We start from the raw sequence: 26,316 nt of genomic DNA, 5'->3' as shown, positions 1-26,316 counted from the left end.
ATGGCGGGCAGATGTTTGTATAGTGCTCACTACCAGAAGACTGGGCAAAAAGCCGGAGATGGTCAGGTAATGATCTTCATCTTCTACACCCATTTAAAACAGAATATGAGGAGGCTGGGGCTACATGGTCACAGGTTTGTGCAGCTTAAAGGGTTTCTACCACTTCGGTGTCACATATTTAGCTGTCAGACACTAGCGATCCGCTAGTGTCTGCTCTGCCCAACCATCCTAATATAATTGCTTTTGGGGAAGCCGTTTTGCTAAAAAAAGAACTTTTATTAATATGCTAATGAGCCTCTAGGTGCTATGGGGGTGTCATTAGCACCTAGAGGCTCCGTCTACCTTCAGAAACTGCCGCCGCCCAGCGCGTCCCTCCAGCCCGCCCATCTCCTCCTGAATGCGATCCTCCTTGTGAGCGCCTGTATTCGGCGCATGCGCAGTGAATGTCTGACAGCTTCCCTGCTCAGACATCTCCACTGCGCCTGTTCCTCGGAGCACTATGGCGTCATCGCGCAGGCGCAGTGGAGATGTCTGAGCAAGGAAGCTGTCAGACATTCACTGCGCATGCGCAGAATACATACGCTCACAAGGAGGATCGCATTCAGGAGGAGATGGGCGGGCTGGAGGGACGCGCTGGGCGGCGGCAGTTTCTGAAGGTAGACGGAGCCTCTAGGTGCTAATGACGCCCCCATAGCACCTAGAGGCTCATTAGCATATTAATAAAAGTTCTTTTTTTAGCAAAACGGCTGCCCCAAAAGCAATTATATTAGGATGGTTGGGCAGAGCAGACACTAGCGGATCGCTAGTGTCTGACAGCTAAATATGTGACACCGAAGTGGTAGAAACCCTTTAATGTCCTCAGGACTTTGCAATTGGGCTGTGAAAAAGTAGCCTTACTGTAGAAAGCTTGAGTTGGCTTGCATTGGAGTCTATGATGAAAAAGTTGCAACCAAAAATCCAAGTTCTGTTGTGACGCGGTTGAGCTGTGTCAGGGGTCACAATGAGACCCCATTGGCAATGACTAGATACAATGTCACAAATTTAATGTTTCTGTGTAGCCCTAGCCTATGTGAAACTACATTTAGAAAAACCTCTTTTGAGATGACCACCCATGATTAATTGATCTTTCTGTGATAGCTTTCAAAATCCCTTGACATATTGGCCCTCTTCTTTGAGATGGCCATCCCCGATCTAGACCAGCTCTTTTGTTGATACATTTTCTAATCACTAGTCTTGTTGGACCTCTTCTTTGAAATGGCCACTCCTGATCTAGACCAAATCATTCTCTCATACATTTTGTAATCACTTGCCATATTGGACCTCATCTTTGAGATGATCACCCCTGATCCAGATGAGATCTTTCAGTCATACATTTACTAATTGCTGAACATATTGGACCTCTTCTTTTGAGATGGCCATCCCCGATCTAGACCAGCTCTTTTGTTGATACATTTTCTAATCACTAGTCTTGTTGGACCTCTTCTTTGAAATGGCCACTCCTGATCTAGACCAAATCATTCTCTCATACATTTTGTAATCACTTGCCATATTGGACCTCATCTTTGAGATGATCACCCCTGATCCAGATGAGATCTTGCAGTCATACATTTACTAATTGCTGAACATATTGGACCTCTTCTTTTGAGATGGCCATCCCTGACCTAGACCAGATCTTTCGGTGATACATTTTATAATGAGTAGGCATATTGGAACTCTTTGAGTTGGCTACCCCTCTTGTTGACATTTTTCACAGTTTTTCTTTGGAGTAAACATGTTAAAAAGGTTTTAAACTACTGTATATACAGTGAGATGACCCTCTAAAACTGAAGTAAGAAAATGGTCTTTTAGAAGGGTGGTTCTCTGAAAGAAGAGGGTTAATATACATAAGATATAAGGGAATCACAATCCCTGGTCTTTATCAGGGGTGGTCTTCTTAAAAACATGGTCCTTTGCGAGGTTGCACTCTATATAACCATCATTTATTTTCTCTTACATAACCACCTAATTACCATCTCTATTGGCTGCTAATCCTCACTTACTTCAGACTAGGTCTTCTTGTTTATGTACTTGGTGTTATTATATTACAGTGCAATATTTAGTTAAGGTTCTTAGGTTGGCATTACATGTAGCTACTCTACTCTAGTAATTTCTGATTCAAGCATAAAAATTACAACCTGTGGCCCTCCAGCTGTTGTAAAACTACAACTCCCATCATGCCCTGCTGTAGGCTGATAGCTGTAGGCTGTCCAGGAATGCTGGGAGTTGTAGTTTTTCAACAGTGGAGGGCCGCGGGTTGGGCATCCCTGATGTAAATGGTCAAAATGGTTTGGTCCATTAGATCCAATCATTATCTGACCTACATATGAGTGTTATTGTAAATGACTGGTAGATGTCCACCACCGCAACCCAAGAAAAGGCTGTTTGTAGTCACAGTTGTCCAGATGTATGATACATGTGTGATTTAGATCATGTAACACACGATGGTCTCACCCCTGAACAAGACTTCAGAAAGGTTTTGTGATGGCCACATTGAGCTGCATATTTGCCATTGCCTGATTTTTCTCCTTTAGACCAGCCATATACACAAGACTGGATCAAGATTGGTGGGCAAAAACGTGGGCAAAAAATTGAGATGACCCAAATTTTAACTGACCCATCTATCCCAGCCACATTTAGGTTACATTATGTGCATGGCCCTCTCTACTAAAGTCTTGAGAGTTATAGAGACAGCTGAGTCTAAGACGCCCTTAGATTCAAAAGAGAGAGCCACCCACATGCATGGCCACTTGTCCACCTGGATTCTGAACTGCCGACAAGAAGGGTGGGTGGTGAAGGGCCCCTAGTTTGTCACCTGCCCGCTCTGCAATCTGGCCTTCAGTTCTGCTTTTCTTGAGGAGGCAGTGGATAGGGATGCCAGGCATCTATGATGCCTCTTATCCTTGAATAAAAATGAGAGAACCAGACTGGAAAAAATTTACATGAGATCTTCCACCTTGACTGGGCACTGAATACTTTCTTGTGTATACATACATAACATGCTCTATATGGTCTGCTGTATAATTAGAGGGCCAGGACGTCACTCATCATCCCTAGTCTTATAATATATGTCCATACTGTATCAGGTTTTAACTATAGTCTTCTTTTACGTCTTTGTTTTTGGAAGTTTTTAATGATTTGTTAATTACTACTGATCTTACTTATCTGAAGGCTATAATCTCCTGTACCAAATGCCTTGCTAGCTGACACAGTGACCTGCTCCACATAACCTCATTATGGTGTCCCCAGACCAGAATAATAATGCAGAATGTATAATGTGATATGACTAAGGGCCCATTAATATCCATTAATGGGGTTGTCCGGGATCAGAGCTGAACCCTGACATATCCCCATTTTCACCCAGGCAGGCCCCCTGACTTGAGCATCGGAGCAGTTTATGCTCCGATGCTCTCCTTTGCCCTGCGCTAAATTGCAGCAGGGCAAAGGCATTTTCTAGAGTTCCGGTGATGAACCGGGCTCTCCATGGGGCTGCCAGGCGGAGGCTTCAGCCCAGCAGTGAGCCCGATGACGTCACCGGCACTGATGGGCGGGCTTTAGCGCTGCCCTAGCCTGTAAAACGGCTAGGACAGCGCTAAAGCCCGCCCATCAGAGCCAGTGACGTCACCGAACACACTGCTGGGTGGAAGCCTCCGCCCGGCACTGTGTTATTGTAAATAAAAGATCGCTTGCCCTCCGCAATCCAGCACAGGGCAAGGGAGAGCGTCGGAGCATGAAATGCTCTGATGCCAACATCAGGAGGGCTGCCTGGGTGAAATTATGGGTATGTCCGGGTTCAGTTCTGCGAATCTGGTGAATTATTGGGAAAGAACTTTCCAAATAGATCCCGATAATTGGCCTGTGTAAAGGTACTGTTGATCACCCAACCAATAAGTAAAGCACCCAAGGCACCCAAAATAGTTGTTTGTTGGCAAGAAATCTCCGTGTGTAGATGGGGGGTGTGCTGCTGACAATAAGCAAAGTGAACAGGGGATGAACAATAATAATAGCGATCATTCACCCCCGTTTACTTTCCACTGAACTGTGTGAAAGGTACTTTGAATGAGCACCGAACATCTGCTCTATTACTGGCCGGTAACAGCTCATGTAAGAGGACACTAAAGCTGTATGTAGAAGAGAGGGGCAGTTTGGGAACTTAAAAAGTGGTCCTGGAAAAATACCTAAAAGTGGCCCCATGTTGTAGGCTGGTCCAAACTCAACACAAGTAGGCTTGGCCAATACATGTAGGCATGGGCAACAGAAGTAGTCGGGGCCAGAAATACTGTAGTACAGACCAAAATAATGCCCAGAACCAAATATCACAGTGCAGCACAAAAATACTGCTGACCGCGCAACAGTATGAAACTGTATCATCATCCTGAGGACGGCAATACAGTTGAATTCAGGAGGGCACCTGCGGTTGCTGGCCTGGTGCATAAGTGCCTGATGCTCCTACATTCATTAATGCTGAGAGCATCATATCTTTATGGACCTGGCTGGCTACCATGAGGAGGCCTTGGGTGTCCCCCTGGGAAATTTCCCTGCAGGTTCTATGGTCAGTCCACCCTGGTAGAAGTCTGTGCATTATCATTTGATAGGGACCATCTCTTGTCTATGACAACTGGGGGGAGGGGGGCAATCCATATACTGGACTCCAGAGCAACAAAGAGCAAAATCTGCATGGAGCTTGTCTTTATGATGTCCAACTTGCCGTAGCCTTATATCCAAATTTAGGGAGGGTCAAGATGGCTGATCAAACAAGGTCATCATATGCCACCATTCATTTATCATGTCTCAGATATAAAATGAAGCACCTTTTTGATTTGCTATTTTTGAAGCTGTTTTTGTATTTGTAGGATTCTGAGGACAAATTCATTTGCGTCTAAAAATAAAGTCTTAAACTTCAGGCAGATTACATGGGAGTTGTCAACCAGCCCTGCAATTAATTGGAATGATTTATACTACCTTGTAATATTCAGAGCCATCAACGGTCTCACCCATGCTCCCTAGAAATGGTAACGAGCCGGGGAAGTGCTATGATGCAGCAAAGAAACATTTAGTGTTAAATTAGGTTAATCTATATCGCTGAGCCCGTCTGCCAAGCATCCTCACTAGTGTTCCATATGGGTCATTTTATTCCTACCGTGTCATGCTCCGCCCCCTCACACCTGGCACTAAGCATAACACAGTGCTTCAGTTTTGCCTGGAGTACTCCTCTAAAGGAAATATGTATACAGGAAGTAAATCACGTATACAGTATACTGTGGGATCATGTTTTTATGGTGAACATAGGGGCACATTTATTAAGACTGGCGTTTTAGACTCCGGTCTTAATAAGAACCTGCACTGGCGGTGGATCCGCCGGAGTTATGAAGAGGTCCACCGCCGCTCCTAAATCTAAGACAGCTTCCTTGCCCTTGTCTTACATTTAGACCAGTGGTGCCCAACCATTTTTCGTCTGAGGGCCGCACTAGACTTGGTATAAATTTCGCGGGCCAGGTAGCTTTGCCAGAAAGAAATGCAAACGCTGTGAGGGGGCACGTGTGAGCATTACTACTGTGAGGAGGGCGCATATCAGGGCATAACTACTGTGAGGGGGCACATATCTGGGCATAACTACTGTGAAATTGAAGAGAAGCGCCGTAATCTCGCACAGGCGCACTGGAAGAGCCATCGAAGTGCGCATGCACCGTCTTCCTGGCCTCTGCCAGTGCGCCTGTGCGAGATTACGGCGCTTCTCTTCAATTTCACAGAGGCAAGTGCAGTGAATAAATTAGCTAGGAGGCGGCGCTGGGCGGGGAGATTGCAGGCACAGGCAGCATCACTTTGCTGCCTGTGCCGTTGCGGGCCGCATGACACGGCTTTGCGGGCCGTAGGTTGGGCATCACTGATTTAGACCATTGTCTATGCTTAAGACCTCTTGCACACAAACTGTATTTTCCTTCCGTTTCCGTTCCCTTTTGAAGGTACTCCGTGTGCATTCCTGTTTCCGTATTTCCGTTCCGCAAAAAAATAGAAAATGTCCTATTATTGTCCGCATTACGGACAAGGATATGACTGTTCTATTAGGGGCCAGCTGTTCCGTTCCGCAAAATATGGAATGCACACGGATGTCATCCGTATTTTTTGCGGACCGCAAAATACATACGGTCGTGTGCAAGAGGCCTAAAACAGACGTAGATAATGATAAATGAGACGGGCCTGCCCGCTTTTTAGACCTGGCGTGAGCAGGAAAAAGTTGCAGATTGTGGTGCAAAAACTTTTGCGCCGCCAGAAATACGCCTAATATAAATGACCCCCATAGTTTTTAAAATATGTAGAATTTTCTTTTAATTGTCCATGTCCCAATCCATATTTTTTTTAACTAAAATGCAATTTTCACTCTGATCAGTGAGCCTCATCATAGTCTGACACTTCCTGTTCTGCAGAGGTCACTTCTCAGCAGTCATCTCAATATCATCACAAGTAGGATTACAATGAAATGCAATATATATAGCACAGGATCCCATTTCACAATAGCTGACGGTCGCAGCTCATTTTCTCCCCCTCCCTGCACAATAACCTCTGCACAGGTCACAGAGCATGCCCACAACGCTCCCCTCTTCTATAAAACGTCATCTCCAGATTTTCGATTTCTATGGTCCATGTGGCTGTTGTAAAGCACATCTCTGAATACTGTTAACAGCAACTCAGGCACGATGGCCGTCCCCATAATCATATACAGAACACAGAATAATAAAAAATATAGACAAAAAAAAATACATGTTTTAATTAATAAAATAAAAGTATATGTGAGATATTCTCCTATGCAGTGAAGGGGGACTTGGCGGACCCCCACTGATCGTGGCAGTAGCACCCAATCATGGCCCACCAGAGTGATGTCAGTGTCAGTTGCAGGTTATATTACTACTACTACTAATACTTTATTTGCCCCATCCCCCTATTACTTCCTGTCCAACATAATTGTCGCCATTATTACTTTTTTCCCATTACAACAACATTCCAGCTTTCCCTTCTTTCTCCATAGCCCGAGCTTCTGACAACAGCGTCCGGGATTCCCATTGGAGATAAAACCAGTTCGCTGACAGTGGGCCCTCGAGGGCCACTGCTCCTCCAGGATTCAGTATTCATTGAAGAATTAGCTCACTTTGTCCGCGAACGTATTCCAGAGCGGGTGGTACACGCTCGCGGTGCCGGTAAGAAGGTCTGACAGGATGCTAGGGGTTATACAAGACTAAAAATCTCTTTCTGTAACAATTCTTGCACCAATTTGAGTGATTTAATGTCCTTTCTGCTATTGAGCTGCTTTCGAAATTCTGCTGGTCGCCCATGGAAACTGACATCGGTTTAGCTCCGCCCTGCTGTCAGACATGTGACCTAACTATGTAACGGTCATCTAAGCCCCCACCATGCACTGCTCTCTGGAACCCAGCACCATTTGGAATTTAGATTCGGATGTGAACGGAGAAGACATTCATTCATCTCAGTGTAGTAGTTACGGAAAGCAGAGCAGTATTTAACGTCATTTATGGTGTGCGGCAAATTGTGACCCCAAAAAGTGGAATTTCCCTTCAAAGGGCATCTGTCAGCAGTTTTGTACCTATGACACTGGCTGACCTGTTACATGTGCTCTTGGCAGCTGAAGGCATCTGTGTTGGTCCCATGTTCATATGTGCCCGCATTGCTGAGAAAAATGTAGTTTTATTATATGCAAATGAGCCTCTAGGAGCAACGGGGGCGTTACCATTACACCTAGAGGCTCTGCTCTCTCCGCAACTGCCACACCCTCTGGACTTTGATTGACAAGACCGGGCAGTGAAAATGTCCTCACACCTGGTCCTGTAAATCAAAGTGCATAGGGAGCAGGAGCTGCAGAGAGAGCTGAGCCTCTAGGTGTAATGGTAACGCCCCCAGTTGCTCCTAGAGGCTCATTTGCATATAATAAAACATAATTTTTCTCAGCAATGCGGACACATAGGAACATGGGACCAGCAGCAGATGCCTTCAGCTGCCAAGTGCACATGTAACAGGTCAACGGATGCCCTTTAACATTGTCATTCTGCTAAATGAATGTTCTACTTTGTAAATTGGATTATCAGATTCTTCTTCTTCATTTATATTCCAGGTGCTTTCGGGTTTTTTGAAGTCACTCATGATATCACCAAGTATTGCAAAGCCAAAGTGTTTGAGTATGTTGGGAAGAAGACGCCAGTAGCTGTCAGGTTCTCCACTACAAGTAAGCCGTAAGCTCTGTTAGAGCAGCAGTTTATGCTCCAGAGCTGTACTCTCTACTATATAACTGGTAACAGAAAGATGGAACTACTGTCAGTTAGAGAAGAGCAAAGTTTTGAAAAATTCTGAAGTTCAAGAAGAAATTTGATTAGTTCTGAATTAATTTGTCACGAACCGTGATAAATCAGGTATACCCAGCCCAATGTGCCCAATCCTATTCTTCTCACTTGATGGGCCAATCTTAGTGTGAAGGCTTGGAAGATTAAACTGCAGGGAGAGTGGAGAAGACTGCTGAACTACAGATTTTGCTACAATTTATCGCCGTGTACATAACTGTGCAGTGCACCAATATTCAAGTAGTGGCCCCATGACTAGGGTTGCCACGCGTACGGGAATGACCCGGACAGTCCGGGTTTCTAATCCAAGCCTTTCTCAGACCCGGGCACAGCGATCAGCTGGGAGTGATGCGATGCTAACCCACGGCGGCGCTGACTTCAGACACGCCCACCCTCCCTCCCTTCTGTTCGGGTTTGGCTTTAGGAAAAGGTGGCAACCCTACCCATGACAGAGTGGGGATGGTGGCAGATCACAGCAGTAGCAGAACCCAACAACAGCAGTGTGACAGCAAGGCCCAGTGGCATGCATCCCCTTGCAAAAATGTAACATGTACATATCAGTAGGCCAAGAAGCCCCATTATAGGAATAGCAGTAGAGGCAGCAGGCGGGTGGAAGCATCAGAATGGTGGCGGCCAGATGTAAAGGCCCATTTTGCTGAATATTCTGGTGTCGCAACACACTACAGTATGGTCATTAGCGGAAGATTGATCTATTCTGTTGCATCAGGCTCCGGTGTCCGGAAATTCTGGTTGATACACGTCTGATTCAACTTTATGAAGGTTAGTTTCTCAACATTTTGGGATGCAGGCGAGTTCACTTTGGAGTACCTATGCCCCCAAATGTCGGCTTGGTACTCTCCACCTTGGGTGGGCACCGGTTCTCTGAAATGTGCAGAGTCAATAACATGGAAAGGAAGGGACTGTAGTACCAGCAACTTGGCCAGGTGCACGTTCAGCTTCTGCGCTGTTGGATGAAGGACTGTGTACCTCTGCCATGTTTGGCTCCAGATCTCCCACTGCTTCCACCCTGGTGTCTCACGGGCACCCTGCTACCCTTTCCCCCTGATGATAATGATGCCTCTTCTTCACCCGGCTCCCACATGCGATCGGCTACATCATCATCTACATAGGTTTGCAAGTCACTTGTGTCACCCTCACCTGTCTCTTGAGCACTAGCCTGACCTCTCGCAACATATCCTCCCACCCAAATGTCATCATCAGTAGTTGCACGCCTAAAGGAGTCCGCAGCTGACCTCTCCTCCAAGTCTGGGCTGGCCTGTAACTGCTGACTGTCCCCACAAAGGAGCAGAGCCGACGGCTATCATTACTTGGCTAGCCAAAGGAGTAGCAAAAGCAAGAGGCAGGTTTAGGACAGGTGAGTGGCAGTTCCTGGTCCATGCCAACTAAGCGTGGTGTCAGAGGAACCCACAGATTCCTGGCTGTGTGTATCTGTTGTTACTTGAGATGATTGTGGACTTTGAGTCAACCATTCCAATACAGCTGGATTGTTGGTCAAAGCACGACCGCTGGATGACAGTGGCAGCTCTGGACCTGTTACTGCAGCTTCTACCACCCCCTTCTTCTGCTGCTACTTGTGCTGGCCACATAATCACTTTTGCCACTGTCCGTTCCTTTGGAGGGTCCAGGCATCTGTCTGTTGGCCGTAGTGTATAACAACTGTATCATTAACAGATCGGATTAGCTCTGAATGTCCGTGCACTGCACAGTGATGCATACGGCGATATATATTACACCTGCATTTAATAGTGACGTACAGTAGCTGTTTCACTAACAGAATGGATTAGCTATGAACGCAGGTATACTGCACAGTGATGGACATGGAGGTGCACTCTCCCTGCAGTCTGCCTGCACTCTCCTTGCACTCTCCCTGCAACCCCCTTAAGGGGAAGTCAACACTTAGAAGAGCTTTTGATGTAGAATTTTACCTATGCATTGAAAGGGCTGAATATCTCCACTTCCCATCGTCCCATCTGCATGTACTGTATATTACAGAACAACGCCTCCTAAGGCTCACACCCATGGGCCAAGTCTACCTGGATTAGTAAACAACTGGAAAGCACTCCTACACAACAGTAGGCACTTCCACATAATAACCCATATGGGTTCCTGGAGCTAGAAATACATAAAAACAGCATTTAGACTTCTGTCTTGTATATGTGACTTCTTTTACATTTTACATGATTATTTCTGCAGCTGGGGAATCGGGGACTTCCGATCTTGTCAGAGATCCTCGTGGATTTGCTGTTAAATTCTATACAGAACAAGGAAACTGGGATTTTACTGGGAACAACACCCCAGTATTCTTCATAAGAGACCCCATACTGGTTAGTATGTACCCCATCTTCATTCTACTTCTTCATCTCACCTGTATATTGGAGGACTTTGGACACCTCTTCTCTGCCAGCATGCCATACAGTTTTTTGGATTAGTCTACACATTGATACCCAACCCGGGGACCAAATGTGATCCTTGTGTCTGGACCCGAAGGGAAGGCACATTCATACGATGTAGCTGCCTTTATGATATTCATTTATGTTTGGGCTGTTTGTATGCCTAGTCCTTGACTAGGATGCCTAGTCCTTGACCCTGCTCTGGCTGAATGCGGTGTGCAGTCCTTATGATGGAGCTAGGACCAGGACCAATGGAACCTTAAGGGCAAATGGTGCACCTATTCTGTATCCCCAACCTAAGTTATATGACCGAGGCTGGGTTGGGTAGAACATCAACCTGGAGAGAGGACACTTCCGTGGAAGGATGCCTCAGTGACCACTGATGTCCTACAAATAGTAGAAGCTAATGAGGCCACCTGCCGAGTGTGAGGGGGATAAGGGAAGCCCACTCATGAAATTTCTGCACCAGACCAATCAATTTGTTAAAGCAACCCTGATCAGAGTCAGATTTGAGGCTCCTAAAATATGTCCAGTTGACCTCCACTGGTCTTTGGGTTATCACTGTTGACTATATAATCCTGTAAATAGTGGTCTATGGGAATTACCTTGATAATAACCTGGAGATCATGGCCCATAGCTGGCTGTAGGCCATGGCACTAGAGTGCCACCATCAATGTATTTTCTTGGAAGGGACATCTCAAAACAATGGTTGGATGCTGGTGTGACCTACACATTTATCTAAAGTAATACAGAGACTCCATATTATGTCATCTTATCTCACTGGTCTCATGAAGGTTCTACTATAAATAACAGTTCATAATCTTTTCTTTTGTAGTTTCCGTCTCTTTCACATGCTCAGAGGAGAAACCCCCAGACACACCGTAAAGACCCAAACATGCTATGGGATTTTATGAGCCTGCGTCCTGAAACCCTACATGAGGTACCAGATATCCTACATGAATCATTGTGGGCATCCTCAGCTGCCCACTAACCTAATCTGGTGGTAGGTCCAGGTGACTGAAGACAAATATGGAATCACCCCCCATGGCCCATCTAATGGCGGCTGCTGACTTTTTAATTGGATCCCTATTAGGAAGTCATCTCTGTAGATCATTAAAGACCGCTACTGCTAGACAGAACTGAGATGACCTCTGAAAAGAAGGTTTGGCTCAGAGAGAAGGGGTGCTGACAGAGACACAATGGCTATTGCTATAAGGTCATTATTACTGGTTTTATTTGTGCTTTATGCCTGTGGATGATATGACATTAGGCATTAGGGGCCATAGTGGTTGCTATTATACGGACACTATTCCGGTTTTATTTTGGGCGTTATCACTGGAATTACAGGACACTATAGCAGGTTAGCTTTGTGTACTATAGCTGTGGATATTATCAATGGTGTCATGGAGCATTATTACTGATAACATGGGGCAATAGGACTAGTATTATGTGTGCACTACGGCTTGCATTAAGTATTATATGGGCACTATGGCTATTACTAAGACAGTCGTATGGTTACCATTACAGGTGCATCTCAATAAATTAGAATATCATCGAAAAAGTAATTTATTTTAGTAATTCAATTCAAAAAGTGGAACTCATAGTGCACACATAATACCGGCCACGGTGCACACATAATACCAGCCATAGTGCCCATATAGTACTAACTACAGTGCCGTAATAAAGTCAGTGCCCACATAGTATCAGTGCACAAATACAGGCGCATCTCTGAATATTATTGAAAAGTTAATTTATCTCAGTAAACCCAAAAGTCAGTATGTCAGAAAATTAGAATTCTGTAAAAAAAAGTTCAATATTGTAGACACTAATCAGCTAATCAATACAAAACATCTAGAAAGGTTTCCTGAGCCTTTAAATGGTCCCTCAGTCCTAGTTCAGCAGAATACACAATCATGGGGAAGACTGCTGATGTGAAAGTTGTCCAGAAGACAGTCATTGATACCCTCCACAAAGAGGGGAAGCCACAAAAGGTCATTGATGAATAAGCTGGCTGTTCAGAGAGTGCTGTTTCCAAGCATATTAATGGAAACTTGAGAACTTGAGTGGAAGGAGAAAGTGTGGTTAAAAAAAAATGGTGCACAAGCAACAGAGATAACCACAGCTTTGAAAGGATTGTCAAGAAAAGGCCATACAAGAATTTGGGGGAGATTCACAAGGAGTGGACTGCAGCTGGAGTCAGTGCTTCAAGAGCCACCACACACAGACGTATCCAGGACATGGGCTACAACTTTCGCATTCCTTGTGTCAAGCCACTGATGACCCACAGACAACGTCAGGTGCGTCTTAGGCCTCATGCAGTGATTTGGCTTCAGTGGTCCGTGTCCGATTTTGCTTCAGTTGTGTTTCCTTGTGTCTTCTTTTTTTTTGTCTGACAGGGGAAAAAAAAAGGAAGGTTAATGAAAAGTGTAATTTTATTCCACAAGGTCTTGTAGAAAAAAACGGACACGGACACGGATGACATACCAGTTGTGCATCCGTTTTCTTTTGACGGACCCATTGACTTGAATGGGTCTGTCCTCCATTTTCCACTGACTAGAATAGGACAGGTTATAATATTTTTTGGACGGACTGGAATCACGGATCACGGACGCGGAGAAAAAACTGAGGACTATCAGTTTTTTTTTCACAGCTCCATAGAAATGAATGGGACCTCCGCTAAACTGTGAAAAATGAAGGAACGGACGCGGATGCACACAACAGTCGTGTGCATGAGGCCTTACCTGGACTAAGGAGAAGAAGGACTGGACTGTTGCTCAGTGGTCCAGTCCTGTTTTGAGATTAAAGTAAATTTTGCATTTTATTTGGAAATATTTGGAAATCAGGGTCCCAGAGTCTGGAGGAAGAGTAGAGAGGCACACAATGCAAGTTGCCTGAGGTCCTGTGTGATGGTTCAGGGAGCCTTGTCATCTGCTGGTGATGGTCCACTGTATTGTATCAAGTCCAAGGTCAGCGCAAGTTCCAGGAAGTAGTATAAACCGCAAAGTGAGGCAGTATGGGAGGGAATATAAAGGGAGACAATTAGTCTAAATAGGTGACACCTGGGAGAAGGAAAGGAGATGACAAAATGAAACCAAAACAAAAAACGTCATGCAAGAGGTAGAGAAGAACGTCTGCCAGACCTTCTCACAGAACTGGCGGTGACATGGACCGGCCTTAATAAATGTGCCCCATAGTGGACAGACTTTTCATTAGGCCAATATTTCTGTATTAAAAATTATTTTTTAATTGGCCTTATATAATATTCAAATTTTCTGAAATGTTGACATTTGGGTTTTCCTTAGCTGTAAGTCATAATAATCAACATTTAAAAGAAAGAAACGCTTGAAATAGATCACTCTGTGTGTAATGAATCTATAGGATTTATGAGTTTCACTTTTTGAATTGAATTACTGAAATAAATTAACTTTTCAATTATATTTTAATTTATTGAGATGTGCCTGTATTTGTGCACTGATACTATGTGGGCACTGACATTATTACGGCACTGTAGTTAGTATTACATGGGCACTATGGCTTATTATGTGTGCGCTATGGTTGTTATTATGTGTGCTCCGTGGCTGGTATTATGTGAGCACCGTGGCTGGTATTATGTGGGCACAGTGGCTATGATTATGTGTGCTCCGTGGCTGGTATTATGTGGGCACGTGGCTGGTATTATGTGTACTCCATGGCTGGTATTATGTGGGCACCGTGACTGGTACTATGTGGGCACATGGTTGGTATTAAATGGGCACCATGGCTGGTATTATGTGGGCACTGTGGTTGACTGACATTATATGTGTACTGTGGCTGACACTATGTGACACTATATGATCTCTGGTTCTATTTGTGCACTGTTACTCTTATGGGGGCATATCTCCTGCTTTATGTAATATTTATACACACATTCTGGTACCTGCCATCTCCATACATCCAGTAGCTATAAAGCTCATTTGGTGCAATGAGTTTGCTTTATAAATTATTCCTAGTATAATATTTTCATACTACGCTCTGCTTATATAAAATAGCCGCATGTAATAATTCATGACTATATTTTGTATATATATATATACTGTATACCTCTGTTACTAGAAAATGGTTAATCATTCCTCATCCTGTCCACATGTAGGTCACCCAGTTATATACCGACAGAGGGATTCCCGATGGATACCGACACATGGATGGATTTTCAAACCATGCATATAAACTAGTGAATGCCAAAGGGGAGGCCGTGTATGCCAAATTCCACTGCAAAGTATGTATCCGAGGCTCATATCATCGTGTCTGCCACACCACAAAGCTACTCTGCATCGGGCTGGTATATTTTGTGCAAAAACACCCTAACTTGAAAATTCGCCTCGGGATACTCTGTAGTGCTCAGATACCTTTGCCACTGATTATCAGAGCCAGCGGCGGACTGGCCAGAGACCCTACAGTGAAATTTCCTGGTGGGCTGATGCCCAGAGGGTCACCTAGGCCATCTTCTTGGCCAAGAACCAGGTACATAGATATCTGATACTCTCAGTATTAATTCATTTCAGCAGTATTTTGTGCTGCACTGTGGTATCTGGGGCCACTTTTAGTTTTTTTTTTTTTTTCCAGGGCCACTTTAGGTTCCCAGTCCTCCCCTGATCAGAGCAACAGTTCTGTAATATGTATCCTGTGCAAAATATTTGACTACAAGGCACTGGAATTTCACTTCCATTCTTTGCCCTGGTCTGTGTTCCTTGGAGGACCTGACCTGTTTGTGCAATAGATTTCAATGGGCACAGCGTAATGCCTCATTTTTCCTGTGGTGGCACTGCAGGGAAACTGAGCACTCTCTGCCAGGTCCCCCCGGAGCTGATCACTGGAGGTTCCAACAGGAGAGCACCTTCTGATCACACTGCTAAAAAAAACAACTGTACCGTGTAGTGTTCAGATGCCTTCACCACTGATTATCAGAATTTTTTTCTGGAATGCATAAGCAGCAGTTCTGTACTATATTCCATCGTGTTTTTCTTTGATTTTGACTTTTACATTTTGTTTTGCAAAAATATTTTACCCTGTTCCGTTAACAGACTAACCAGGGGATAAAAAACCTGTCCAAAGAGGCTGCCAGGACTTTGGCTGGAAAAATTCCCGATTATGCAATTAAAGATCTTGAGGACGCAATAACTAGGGGGGACTTCCCATCGTGGAGATTGTGCATCCAGGTCATGACCTTAGACCAAGCCGAGAAGATGCCATTTAATCCTTTTGATATCACAAAGGTAAGAAGACGACTATTAAATGGCTTATAGCGATAAAACAATTTCCAGGTCATTCGGTATTTTTTGCACACATTGATACATTTTGTGAATGGACTCACTGGTTTTGAAAGAGCATTTCCATAAGGGCTCATGCACACAAACGTATTTTCTTTCCGTGTCCGTTCCGTATATTTATGCAGAACCATTCATTTCAATGGGTCCGCAAAAAAAAACTGAAGTTACTCCGTGAGCATTCCGTTTCCATATTTCCGTGTGTCCGTTCCGCAACAAAATAGAACATGTCCTATTATTGTTCGCATTACGGACAAGGATAGGACTGTTTTATTAGAGGCCGGCTGTTCCGTTCTGCAAAATACGAAATGAACACGGACGTCATCCATATTTTTTGCGGACCGCAAAATACATACGTTCGTGTGGATGAGCCCTAAGAAATAGTTGACCATAGACCATGAATTGTATTATTGAGTGTTGATTTTTTCTCAGCCTGGATACTTCGGTAGGAAAGCCTTATTACTCTATTTACTAACCTGCCAAATGTACCTTAGGAAGAATAAGGTGACTGCAGGATCAGACTACACTGAGTTTGTTTGCAGTCTGTTACCATGGAGACAGAGATCTACAGAGAAGTTATAAAGTAGCTTTAATTTTTCATTATAGATGCACTGGAACAATAAAGAAACAATTGGTTTGCGCCAGTGAACTTTTCTTCAGTTGAGGATGATGTCTAATGTCTGTGTTTGACTTTTTACACTTAACCCTTTACAGGTTTGGTTCCACAAAGAGTTCCCTTTAATACCAGTGGGTACTTTTACATTGAACAGAAATCCAGTCAATTACTTTGCTGAAGTGGAGCAGAGCGTCTTCTCACCCCATAACTTAGTGCCGGGAATAGAGCCCAGTCCTGACAAGATGCTGCATGTAAGAAATTGCTTCTTATGTACATATTACAGTGTTATATGGTAGGCGGCAAACCCACTAGCGCTTGATGGTCCTGGTGGAGTGAGGCCCTATTCCAGGTTTATACATGTAGTCCCATGGTTACTGGTCACATCATTGAAGTTTTTACACATATGGTTGCCCAATCAGATGCTAAATGATGGGGGGGAGAGAGCTGTGTTATTAGTTCGGCCTGTGTATACGTGGACAGCTATGGGGACTTTATTTTATTTTATTGCACTGATCAATAGATTTGTATTAAAATTTGGCACTGCTTTTAAATTCTGCATCCTGCAGGTATTCGCATACATTGCAGGCTGCCCAGTCCCATTCATTGTGAAATTCATCAGTTTATTGCTCATCAGATGACCGTTCTGCAAGTTTGCGGAACTGGTGCGAACCCATTCATTTCAATGGGCGGCAAAAGAGGCAGACAGCACACCGTGTGCTATCCGCATCCATAGTCCTGTTCCGCCGCCCCGCAAAAAAGATAGAGCATGTCCTATTCTTGCCAGCAATTGTGGACAAGAATAGGCATTTCTATCATAGTGCCGGCCATGTGCGGTCTGCAATTTGCTGAACGCACATGGGCCGGCATCCGTGTTTTGTGCACTGCCAAACACTCTGGTCGTCTGAATGAGCCCTTAAAGGGGTTATCCAACACCTATAATGCCCCCGAAAATGCCTGGGCACCTCATACAGGTTATACTTACCCCGCTCCTTGGCACAGGCGTCGCTCCTGATGCCCACCGCTGTATCACCCGCAATGCTAGGGAGGCTCATCCCCATCGCGGCCTGCTATCGGCCCCGTCGCAGGATGTTTGGATCTGCGTGGCGGGGAGATGCAGCGGTGGCCATGCGGGCATCAGGAGTGACATGGGTGCCCGAGAGCGGGGTATGTATAACTTGTATGAGGTTCCCAGGCATTTTGGGGGGCATTATAGGTGTCGGTCAACCCCTTTAAGGGCTCATTCAGACAACCAGTGTTTTGCAGTGCGCAAAACACAGATGCCGGCCCATATGCGTTCTGCAAATTGCAGACCGTACATGGCCGGCACTATGATAGAAATAAATGCCTATTCTTTTGGGGGCTTAATAGGGGTTGGATAACCCCTTTAAGCGCTCATTCCGACGACTGTCATTAAAGGGGTTATAACAGTAATTGCTATTGATAGCTGCAGGCCTTAGTATTTTCGCTTGCTGATAATGTTTTATCCATTTTAGTGCCGCATGTTTTCCTATCCAGACGCCCAGCGCTACCGGTTAGGAGTCAATTATGCACAGATTCCGGTAAACTCCCCCATAAACTGCCAAGTAGCAAACCACCAGAGAGATGGGTTCATGGCGATGGGTAACAATCAAGGTACGTTATTATTTACAGTTGTTGTATAGTAATCGTTCTGCCAGATTATATAGTATAAATCGGAGTACCCGTGCTTTCCCATCACTGGTCGGACCACCACCAATCATGTATAGTCTGCATTTTTTTAAAGATCCACTTTAAATGTCGCGCGTGCTGTATGTAAATGCCACTGTTGGAGTCATAGAGGTGGATTCATACTGGTTCCAGACTGGTCATACTGGCTTGATTGACAGCCCTGTCGCAGAGATCCTTCATCTTCCAAATCTGGTGCTGGCGCCAGCTACTTTTAGTTCCTGGGGAAGTGCCAGTGCGCCCAGCGTGGACAGCATGTGCAAGATTTTTGAACGACTTAGGCCTCTTTACCACAGGCGTGTGCACCCCGTGGTCGTGCTGCGGCCCGCAAAATGCACAAACACAGTCCGTGGGGCAGCCGCATCGGATCGCGGACCCATTCACTTGAATGGGTCCGCAATCCGGCCATTACGCCGGGACATGTTCTATCTTTTTGCGGAACGGAAGTACGGGACGAAACCCCACGGAGGCACTCCGTAGTGCTTCCGTAGGGTTCCGTGGTTCCGTTCCACACCATTCCGCATCTCCGGATTTGCGGACCCATTGAAGTGAATGGGTTCACATCCGTGATCCGGCGCCCGTGTCATGCGGATCCGCAAATGCGGTACGCAGTACGGCAATGGGGCGCACACGCCCGTGGGAAAGAGGCCTTAAGGTGATAAATCCCTGTGCCAGGGACGTGAATCAAGCCAGTATGGGTGTTATGAGGGAAAGACCGCCGTGACTGTTCCACCTCCATGCCTCCAAGAACCTGCTCCTATAAAGGCCTCTTGTTCTAGGGTCTGGCTTATCCAGGAGTTGGCCCATAGGATGTTATATCATATTATATGTCATTCGTTCTGCTGGAACCTAAATCACATTTCATTTTCCTCTAAGGAAATGCTCCAAACTATTATCCAAACAGTTTTGGGGGTCCCCAGCACAGTCCTAAGTTCCTAGAGAGCTCCTTCTTCGTGTCTGGAGATGTCATCAGGCATGACGATTCACAAGATAACGTGTCTCAGGTAGGTATTACCCATAATGTTGTCTATCTGGTCGGCGATTGAGCGGCTCTGCTCTTCTGCTCAGTTTTTCTTCTAAATCTGGTCACAGAATGTTGTAGGCCCCATAGTATTTGGGGAAATAGGCCTAAGAGGACAGGGCCTGTTTAATGATGGGGTGACCTGGGGTTGTGTGGAGAGAGGGGTTGTCTCCGTTATGTGGTGAGCATTGGCTTCTAGTTTGACTCCTTGAAGTCCAACTTCTACAAGTCTCTTGTTCTGGTGTCTTTGCCAGGTGAGGAAATTCTATCTCGAGGTTTTATCAGAAGACGAGCGGCAGGAGCTTTGTGAGAACATTGCAGAAAGTTTATCTGGAGCCCAACTGTTCATTCAGAAGAGAGCGGTAAGCTATAATTCTTGCACAGCACCCAATGCCAATCTAGGCAGGCAGAGCTGCAGTGTAAAGCATAGGGGAGGGACGGGTAAAAGCAGCCTGAGCCTCTGATGAGACTGGAGGTGGGTTTCAGACCACTCTCCGATTATCTGAAGACAAAGCAGCGAAGCTGATCACAATTGTGCTGAAAATAAATAGGCGGCAGCTAATAGGCGGCAGCTTACCGACATGGAGAGTCCAGCCGGCCGGCGTGCTGGTGGAGAAGCTAACGTGAGGTCTGTACTTCCAGGTCAAGAACTTTACAGATGTGCATCCTGATTATGGGCAACGGGTGATGGCTGAGCTGGACAAACTGGCAGCAGCAAAGAAGGTAAAACAGACAATGATGAGCGCGCCTAGAGACATAGGGGTGATTACTAACGGAAATACGTCTATATCAGGTCTACTTCTGGTGCAAATTTCAGTGCAAAGGTTCTTTGCGACGCAATCTGCAACTTTTCCCCACTCAAGCCAGGTCTAAAAAAGTAGGCAGAGACGGGTCGGCAGGCCTATCTCATTCATCATATTCTACGCCTGTTTTAGGTGTACAAAATGGTGTAAATCTATGGCAGCGAGGGAGCTGTCATAGAATTAGAAGCGATGGTGGATGCGCCTCTACATAACTCCACCGCCAGCGCAGGGCCTTATTAACACCAGCGTCTAAAACGCCGGCCTTAATAAATGACTCCCATAGCATGTACACCCTGGTGTACACCCGGGCCACAGGTCAGGGGCCTAGGAAGTAGAGAACTCGACATTTACCGTGATCAGGTCTCATGGGGGATCATAGGAGATCATCAGGAGACGTATGACCAAATGGGGCATCCTTTACTGGAGGACGAGAGGAGAATAAGGGTATAGAGAAGGGGAAAGCAAGTTACTTGGGTGCAGGACAGTCACCTGGGGGCATACAGAGGGGGCAGGGAAGTTACCTGGGGGCATACAGAGGGGGCAGGGAAGTTACCTGGGGGCATACAGAGGGGGCAGGGAAGTTACCTGGGGGCATACAGAGGGGGCAGGACAGTCACTTGGAGACATACAGAGGGGGCAGGACAGTCACCTGGGGGCATACAGAGGGGGCAGGAAAGTTACTTGGAGACATACAGAGGGGGCAGGGAAGTTACCTGGGGGCATACAGAGGGGGCAGGGAAGTTACCTGGGGGCATACAGAGGGGGCAGGGAAGTTACTTAGAGGCATACAGAGGGGGCAGGGAAGTTACCTGGGGGCATACAGAGGGGGCAGGGAAGTTACCTGGGGGCATACAGAGGGGGCAGGGAAGTTACCTGGGGGCATACATAGGGGGCAGGGAAGTTACTTGGGGGCATACAGAGGGGGCAGGGAAGTTACCTGGGGGCATACAGAAGGGGCAGGGAAGTTACTTGGAGACATACAGAGGGGGCAGGGAAGTTACCTGGGGGCATACAGAGGGGGCAGGGAAGTTACCTGGGGGCATACAGAGGGGGCAGGAAAGTTACCTAGGGGCATACAGAGGGGGCAGGGAAGTTACTGAGGGGCATACAGGGGGGGTCAGGAAAGTTACTGAGGGGCATACAGGAAAGTTACTGAGGGGCATACAGAGGGGGCTGGAAAGTTACCTAGGGGCATACAGAGGGGGCAGGAAAGGTACTTAGAGGCATACAGAGGGGTCAGGAAAGTTACCTAGGGGCATACAGAGGGGGCAGGAAAGTTACTGAGGGGCATACAGAGGGGGCAGGGAAGTTACCTGGGGGCATACAGAGGGGTCAGGGAAGTTACTTAGAGGCATACAGAGGGGTCAGTAAAGTTCCCTAGGGGCATACAGTGGGGGCAGGAAAGTTACTGAGGGGCATACAGGGGGGTCAGGAAAGTTACTGAGGGGCATACAGAGGGGGCAGGAAAGTTACTGAGGGGCATACAGAGGGGTCAGGAAAGTTACTGAGGGGCATACAGAGGGGGCAGGAAAGTTACTTGGGGGCATACAGAGGGGTCAGGAAAGTTACTGAGGGGCATACAGAGGGGGCAGGAAAGTTACTGAGGGGCATACAGAGGGGGCAGGAAAGTTACTGAGAGGCATACAGAGGGGGCAGGAAAGTTACCTAGGGGCATACAGAGGGGTCAGGGAAGTTACTTAGAGGCATACAGAGGGGTCAGGAAAGTTCCCTAGGGGCATACAGAGGGGTCAGTAAAGTTCCCTAGGGGCATACAGAGGGGGCAGGAAAGTTACTGAGGGGCATACAGGGGGGTCAGGAAAGTTACTGAGGGGCATACAGAGGGGGCAGGAAAGTTACTGAGGGGCATACAGAGGGGTCAGGAAAGTTACTGAGGGGCATACAGAGGGGGCAGGAAAGTTACTTGGGGGCATACAGAGGGGTCAGGAAAGTTACTGAGGGGCATACAGAGGGGGCAGGAAAGTTACTTAGGGGCATACAGAGGGGGCAGGAAAGTTACTTGGGGGCATACAGAGGGGGCAGGAAAGTTACTGAGGGGCATACAGAGGGGGCAGGAAAGTTACTGAGGGGCATACAGAGTGGGCAGGAAAGTTACCTAGGGGCATACAGAGGGGTCAGGGAAGTTACTTAGAGGCATACAGAGGGGGCAGGAAAGGTACTTAGAGACATACAGAGGGGGCAGGAAAGTTACTGACATTAGCACAGGGACCTTCTTGCCTTAGAGGTCGATGGATCCCCAGCCGCCTCCATCTTCCCACCCCTCGGGTGTTACTCGGGTGTAAGAACATTTTTAGGCTTTACTTTTCATGTCTTCATTCAGTAAATGTAATCACCTTGCACACAGGCCAGTACTGTAGTACACTTATTGTTACTTATTGTTACTTACTTATGGCAGGGCGTATAACTTTTCTCTTTTGTTTTCAGGCACAAGAAAAGTAAACCTCAGAGCCCTGTGTTACAGGACGTTAGCGCACACTGAGCCATATCATCTCTCCATGTTATCCTCCCATAGGGTTAGACCCACAGATACTTTCACCAAAAAAAGCTTTTAAGAAATATTTTTTCCTCTTTTCTCCCTCAAACTCAAAAATTGCTGATGATGACGCCTCCTGTATTTCCTGAAGTTGTAAGATTTGGATCAAAAGTGAATTTTATGGCAGGTGAAGACAGGTCCTGCTGCTGCTGGGATGCCCAGTTTGGACCAGTGCCGACCATCCATGGAATTTGAGTCCCACAGACTGTTATAAAACGATCAGCCACTAGGTGGCAACATAACAGAGCTGTTTTTATAAAGGAGTTGTCCCCAAAATAATTATTCTATGATTGATTCCATTCAAATGATCAAATGATCTGGAGTGAGACATATTTCAGTGAACTTCCTTCAGGTTAGGGCTCGTTCAGACAACCGTATGAATGGGTCAGCACCCGTTCTGCATTTTAATGGGGCTGCAAAAGATGTGCACAGCACACGGTCAGTCAGTTCCGCGGCCCCGCAAAAAAGATAAAGCATGTCCTATTCTTGTCCGCAATTGTAGGACGAAAATAGGCATTTTCTATGACAGTGGCGGCCCTGTGCGGTCCGCAAATTGCGTAATGCACACGGCCCAGAAACCTGAATCTGAGATAATGGGCGTATATCGCTAGGATTAGCCGAGTGGTTCACTTGACTATTTTCAGAAGTCCCATTGAAATGAATAGGAAGCACACTGCCCAAGCGCGGCCACACTGATCCATTCACTTCTATGACAAGAATAGTCCTTTCTATCATAGTGCCAGCCATGTGCGGTCCACAAAATGCGGAACTTCCCTGCCCCCAGCTGGTATCTGTGTTTTGCGGATCCACAATTTGCGGACCGCAAAACACTACAGCCGTCTTAATGAGCCCTTAGGCTGAGTTCATATCACCGTTTAGCTTTCCGTTCTTCTGATCCGTCAGAAATAGAGAAAAAAACAAAAACAGGATGCTGTAAAAAAACGGATCCTCTTGCATCAGTTGTCATTCGTTTGATCCATTTCTGTCTGAGATCCGTTTTTTTAGATGGGAAAAAAAGTTCTGCATGCAGGACAATTTTTCCCTGTTTAAAAAAACAGATCTCAGACGGAAACGGATCAAACGGATGACAACTGATGCAACAGGTTCCGTTTTTTTTACAGCATCCTGTTTTCATTTTTGTTTTTCTCTACTTCTGACGGATCAGAAGAACGGAAAGCTAAACGGTGATATGAACTCAGCCTAAGGGCTCCTGCACACGAATGTATTTTCTTTCCGTGTCCGTTACGGAACAGTATGCGGAACCATTCATTTCAATGGATCCGCGAAAAAAAGGAAGTTACTCCGTGTGCATACCGTTTCCGTGTGTCCATTCCGCATAATGGACAAGGATAGGACTGTTCTAGTAGGGGCCAGCTGTTCCGTTCTGCAAAATATGGAATGTACACCGACGTCATCCATATGGTCGTGTGCATGAGCCCTTAATGGCGAATTGCCAAGATTCTATCGTTAATGTTCTCCAATAAAGAAAAGTAGAGGTCGTTTTCATTAGTTTAGTCCCCCCCCCCCCCCCTCCAGGAAATAGAATTTGGATATTTAAAGATTTTTTAAATATTTTGCAGACCTGTGTCCCTGGTGTACTAATAAAATGCTATAATTACAAACGACACGGGTTACTCTAATTGTTTAGAGGGTCATAGTACCCCCTTCATAGAAATGGAGGCGTTCACAGTCCTAGATCCTGCAGCAGTCATGTGGACATCCATGACATGTCTTCCCCTTGCTTATGCAACGCCCGTACGGCAGCAAGGGGTCCCTTAAAGGGAAAGTGATTCTCGTGACGCCACTTGTAATGCAGCGCCCGGTTGTCGGCGTCTGGGGGATCCCTTGCCCCTTAAAAGGTTTTTACGATACATCTCCCTCTGATAGAGCAAGTAGTCGTGACGCCAGTTGCAGTTAAGGGTACTTTCACACTAGCGGTAGGTCGGATCCGACAGGCTGTTCATATGCAGTACTTTTAACCCGGCGGCCTCTTGCCGTGCTGCGTCGGAGCTCCGCCCCGTCCTCATTATAGTCAATGGGGACGGAGCGGCGGCACGGAGAAATAGCGTCAGGACGGATCCGACAGGGTGAACAGCCTGTCGGATCCGTCCTGCCGCTAGTGTGAAAGTAGCCTTAGCAACAAGGACATGGAGTCCCCTTGAAGTATAATGGTGTTGATACCCAGGGTAGGAATGCCAGAGTGGTGTAGATGGACCTACAATGTCCCTGTAGATGTTATAAGCAGCACGTGTCACGGTGCTCCTACCTGGATATCTTTGGATCCCAGACGTGGTCGGACGAAGCAGTGCAAAAGTTAACTTGGATGATGAAGGAAGTAGAAAAAATGTAGTCCAGATGTATTAAAGTTGAACACAGCTTTACTTGAATAAACAGTAATCCAAACAGTTTCCAGACTTTATCTTGGTCATCAGCAGGTATTGGCTTAAGTTTTGGCAGGCAAACACTTCTGCAACATTCTCAGCTCTGCTACATCTTCACTCTCTCAGCTCTGCTATGTCGGCTGGCTTAAGTAGGAACTTTTCCCTCTTCTGCTGGAGCTTAGCTGTCTGTCTCTCACTGCAATCCTAGGAAACCTTCTTCGTGGCTTCAAGCTCACTTAGCTTGGCTTTTAGGCAATGCAAGCCCAGGAGGGGGACATGCAACCACTAGAACTCACAGGCAGGGCCTGCCCAGACAGGACAAGGCCTGTTTCTGTCACGGATTGGTGGTAGTTTGCCGTGACACTTTTGCTGCGCATGCTGGTTGCCTGTGGCAACGTGTTGTTGTAGGGCATGCGTGTGTGCTTTCCCTTTCAGTCTGTTACCCTTCCTTTCTGGTGTGCACGGGGTTGAGGTGTGAGCAAGGTGGACCAGCGTGTGGTCTCATATACTCAATTTCATATATAAGACTCTTCCAGAAAAGTGTCAGTAATGAAGGTGTGTAGAAAGTATCCTTCAAATGTGATTGGTCACTGGGTTCCAGGTCCGGGCTCTAGGACCTTTCATTAAGATAAAAAATCTAAACTAAGTATACAGACATGGAGAGCGGCGCCCAGGAGTAAGTGCAGGGAGATCCCTGGGCGCCGCTCTCCATGTCAGCATACTTAGTTTCGATTTATTATCGTAATGAAAGGTCCTCTTTAACCACTTCAGCCCCGCTAGGTGAAACCCCCTTAATGACCAGACCACTTTTTACAATTCTGCACTACACTACTTTCCCAGTTTATTGCTCGGTCATGCAACTTACCACCCAAATGAATTTTACCTCCTTTTCCTCTCACTAATAGAGCTTTCATTTGGTGGTATTTCATTGCTGCTGACATTTTAACTTTTTTTGGTATTAATCGAAATTTACCGAAATTTTTGCAAAAAAATGACATTTTTCACTTTCAGTTGTAAAATTTTTCAAATAAAACTACATTTCTATATAAATTTCTCTCAAAATGTATTGTTCTACATGTCTTTGATAAAAAAAATGCAATAAGTGTATATTTATTGGTTTGCGCAAAAGTTATAGCGTTTACAAA

At 46.0% G+C, this 26,316-nt stretch overlaps 1 protein-coding gene across 1 annotated transcript; it reads left to right on the top strand.

Moving 5' to 3' along the window:
* On the top strand, positions 1 to 22,790 carry LOC122920322 (catalase-like). Its single transcript, XM_044269742.1, has 13 exons — positions 1 to 66; positions 7,061 to 7,229; positions 8,159 to 8,269; positions 10,596 to 10,726; positions 11,628 to 11,732; positions 14,922 to 15,047; positions 15,853 to 16,044; positions 16,810 to 16,962; positions 18,205 to 18,343; positions 19,292 to 19,419; positions 19,691 to 19,798; positions 20,079 to 20,159; positions 22,682 to 22,790. Exons 1-13 carry the CDS (start codon positions 1 to 3, stop codon positions 22,694 to 22,696), a joined length of 1,524 nt encoding a protein of 507 aa, XP_044125677.1. The 3' UTR covers positions 22,697 to 22,790.
* Positions 22,791 to 26,316: the final 3,526 nt, after the last annotated feature.

Source organism: Bufo gargarizans, chromosome 10, assembly GCF_014858855.1.
Source record: "Bufo gargarizans isolate SCDJY-AF-19 chromosome 10, ASM1485885v1, whole genome shotgun sequence".
Lineage (NCBI taxonomy): Eukaryota > Metazoa > Chordata > Amphibia > Anura > Bufonidae > Bufo > Bufo gargarizans.
The sequence above is the reverse complement of the archived record's forward strand: the minus strand, read 5'-3'. Positions and strand labels throughout refer to the sequence as shown.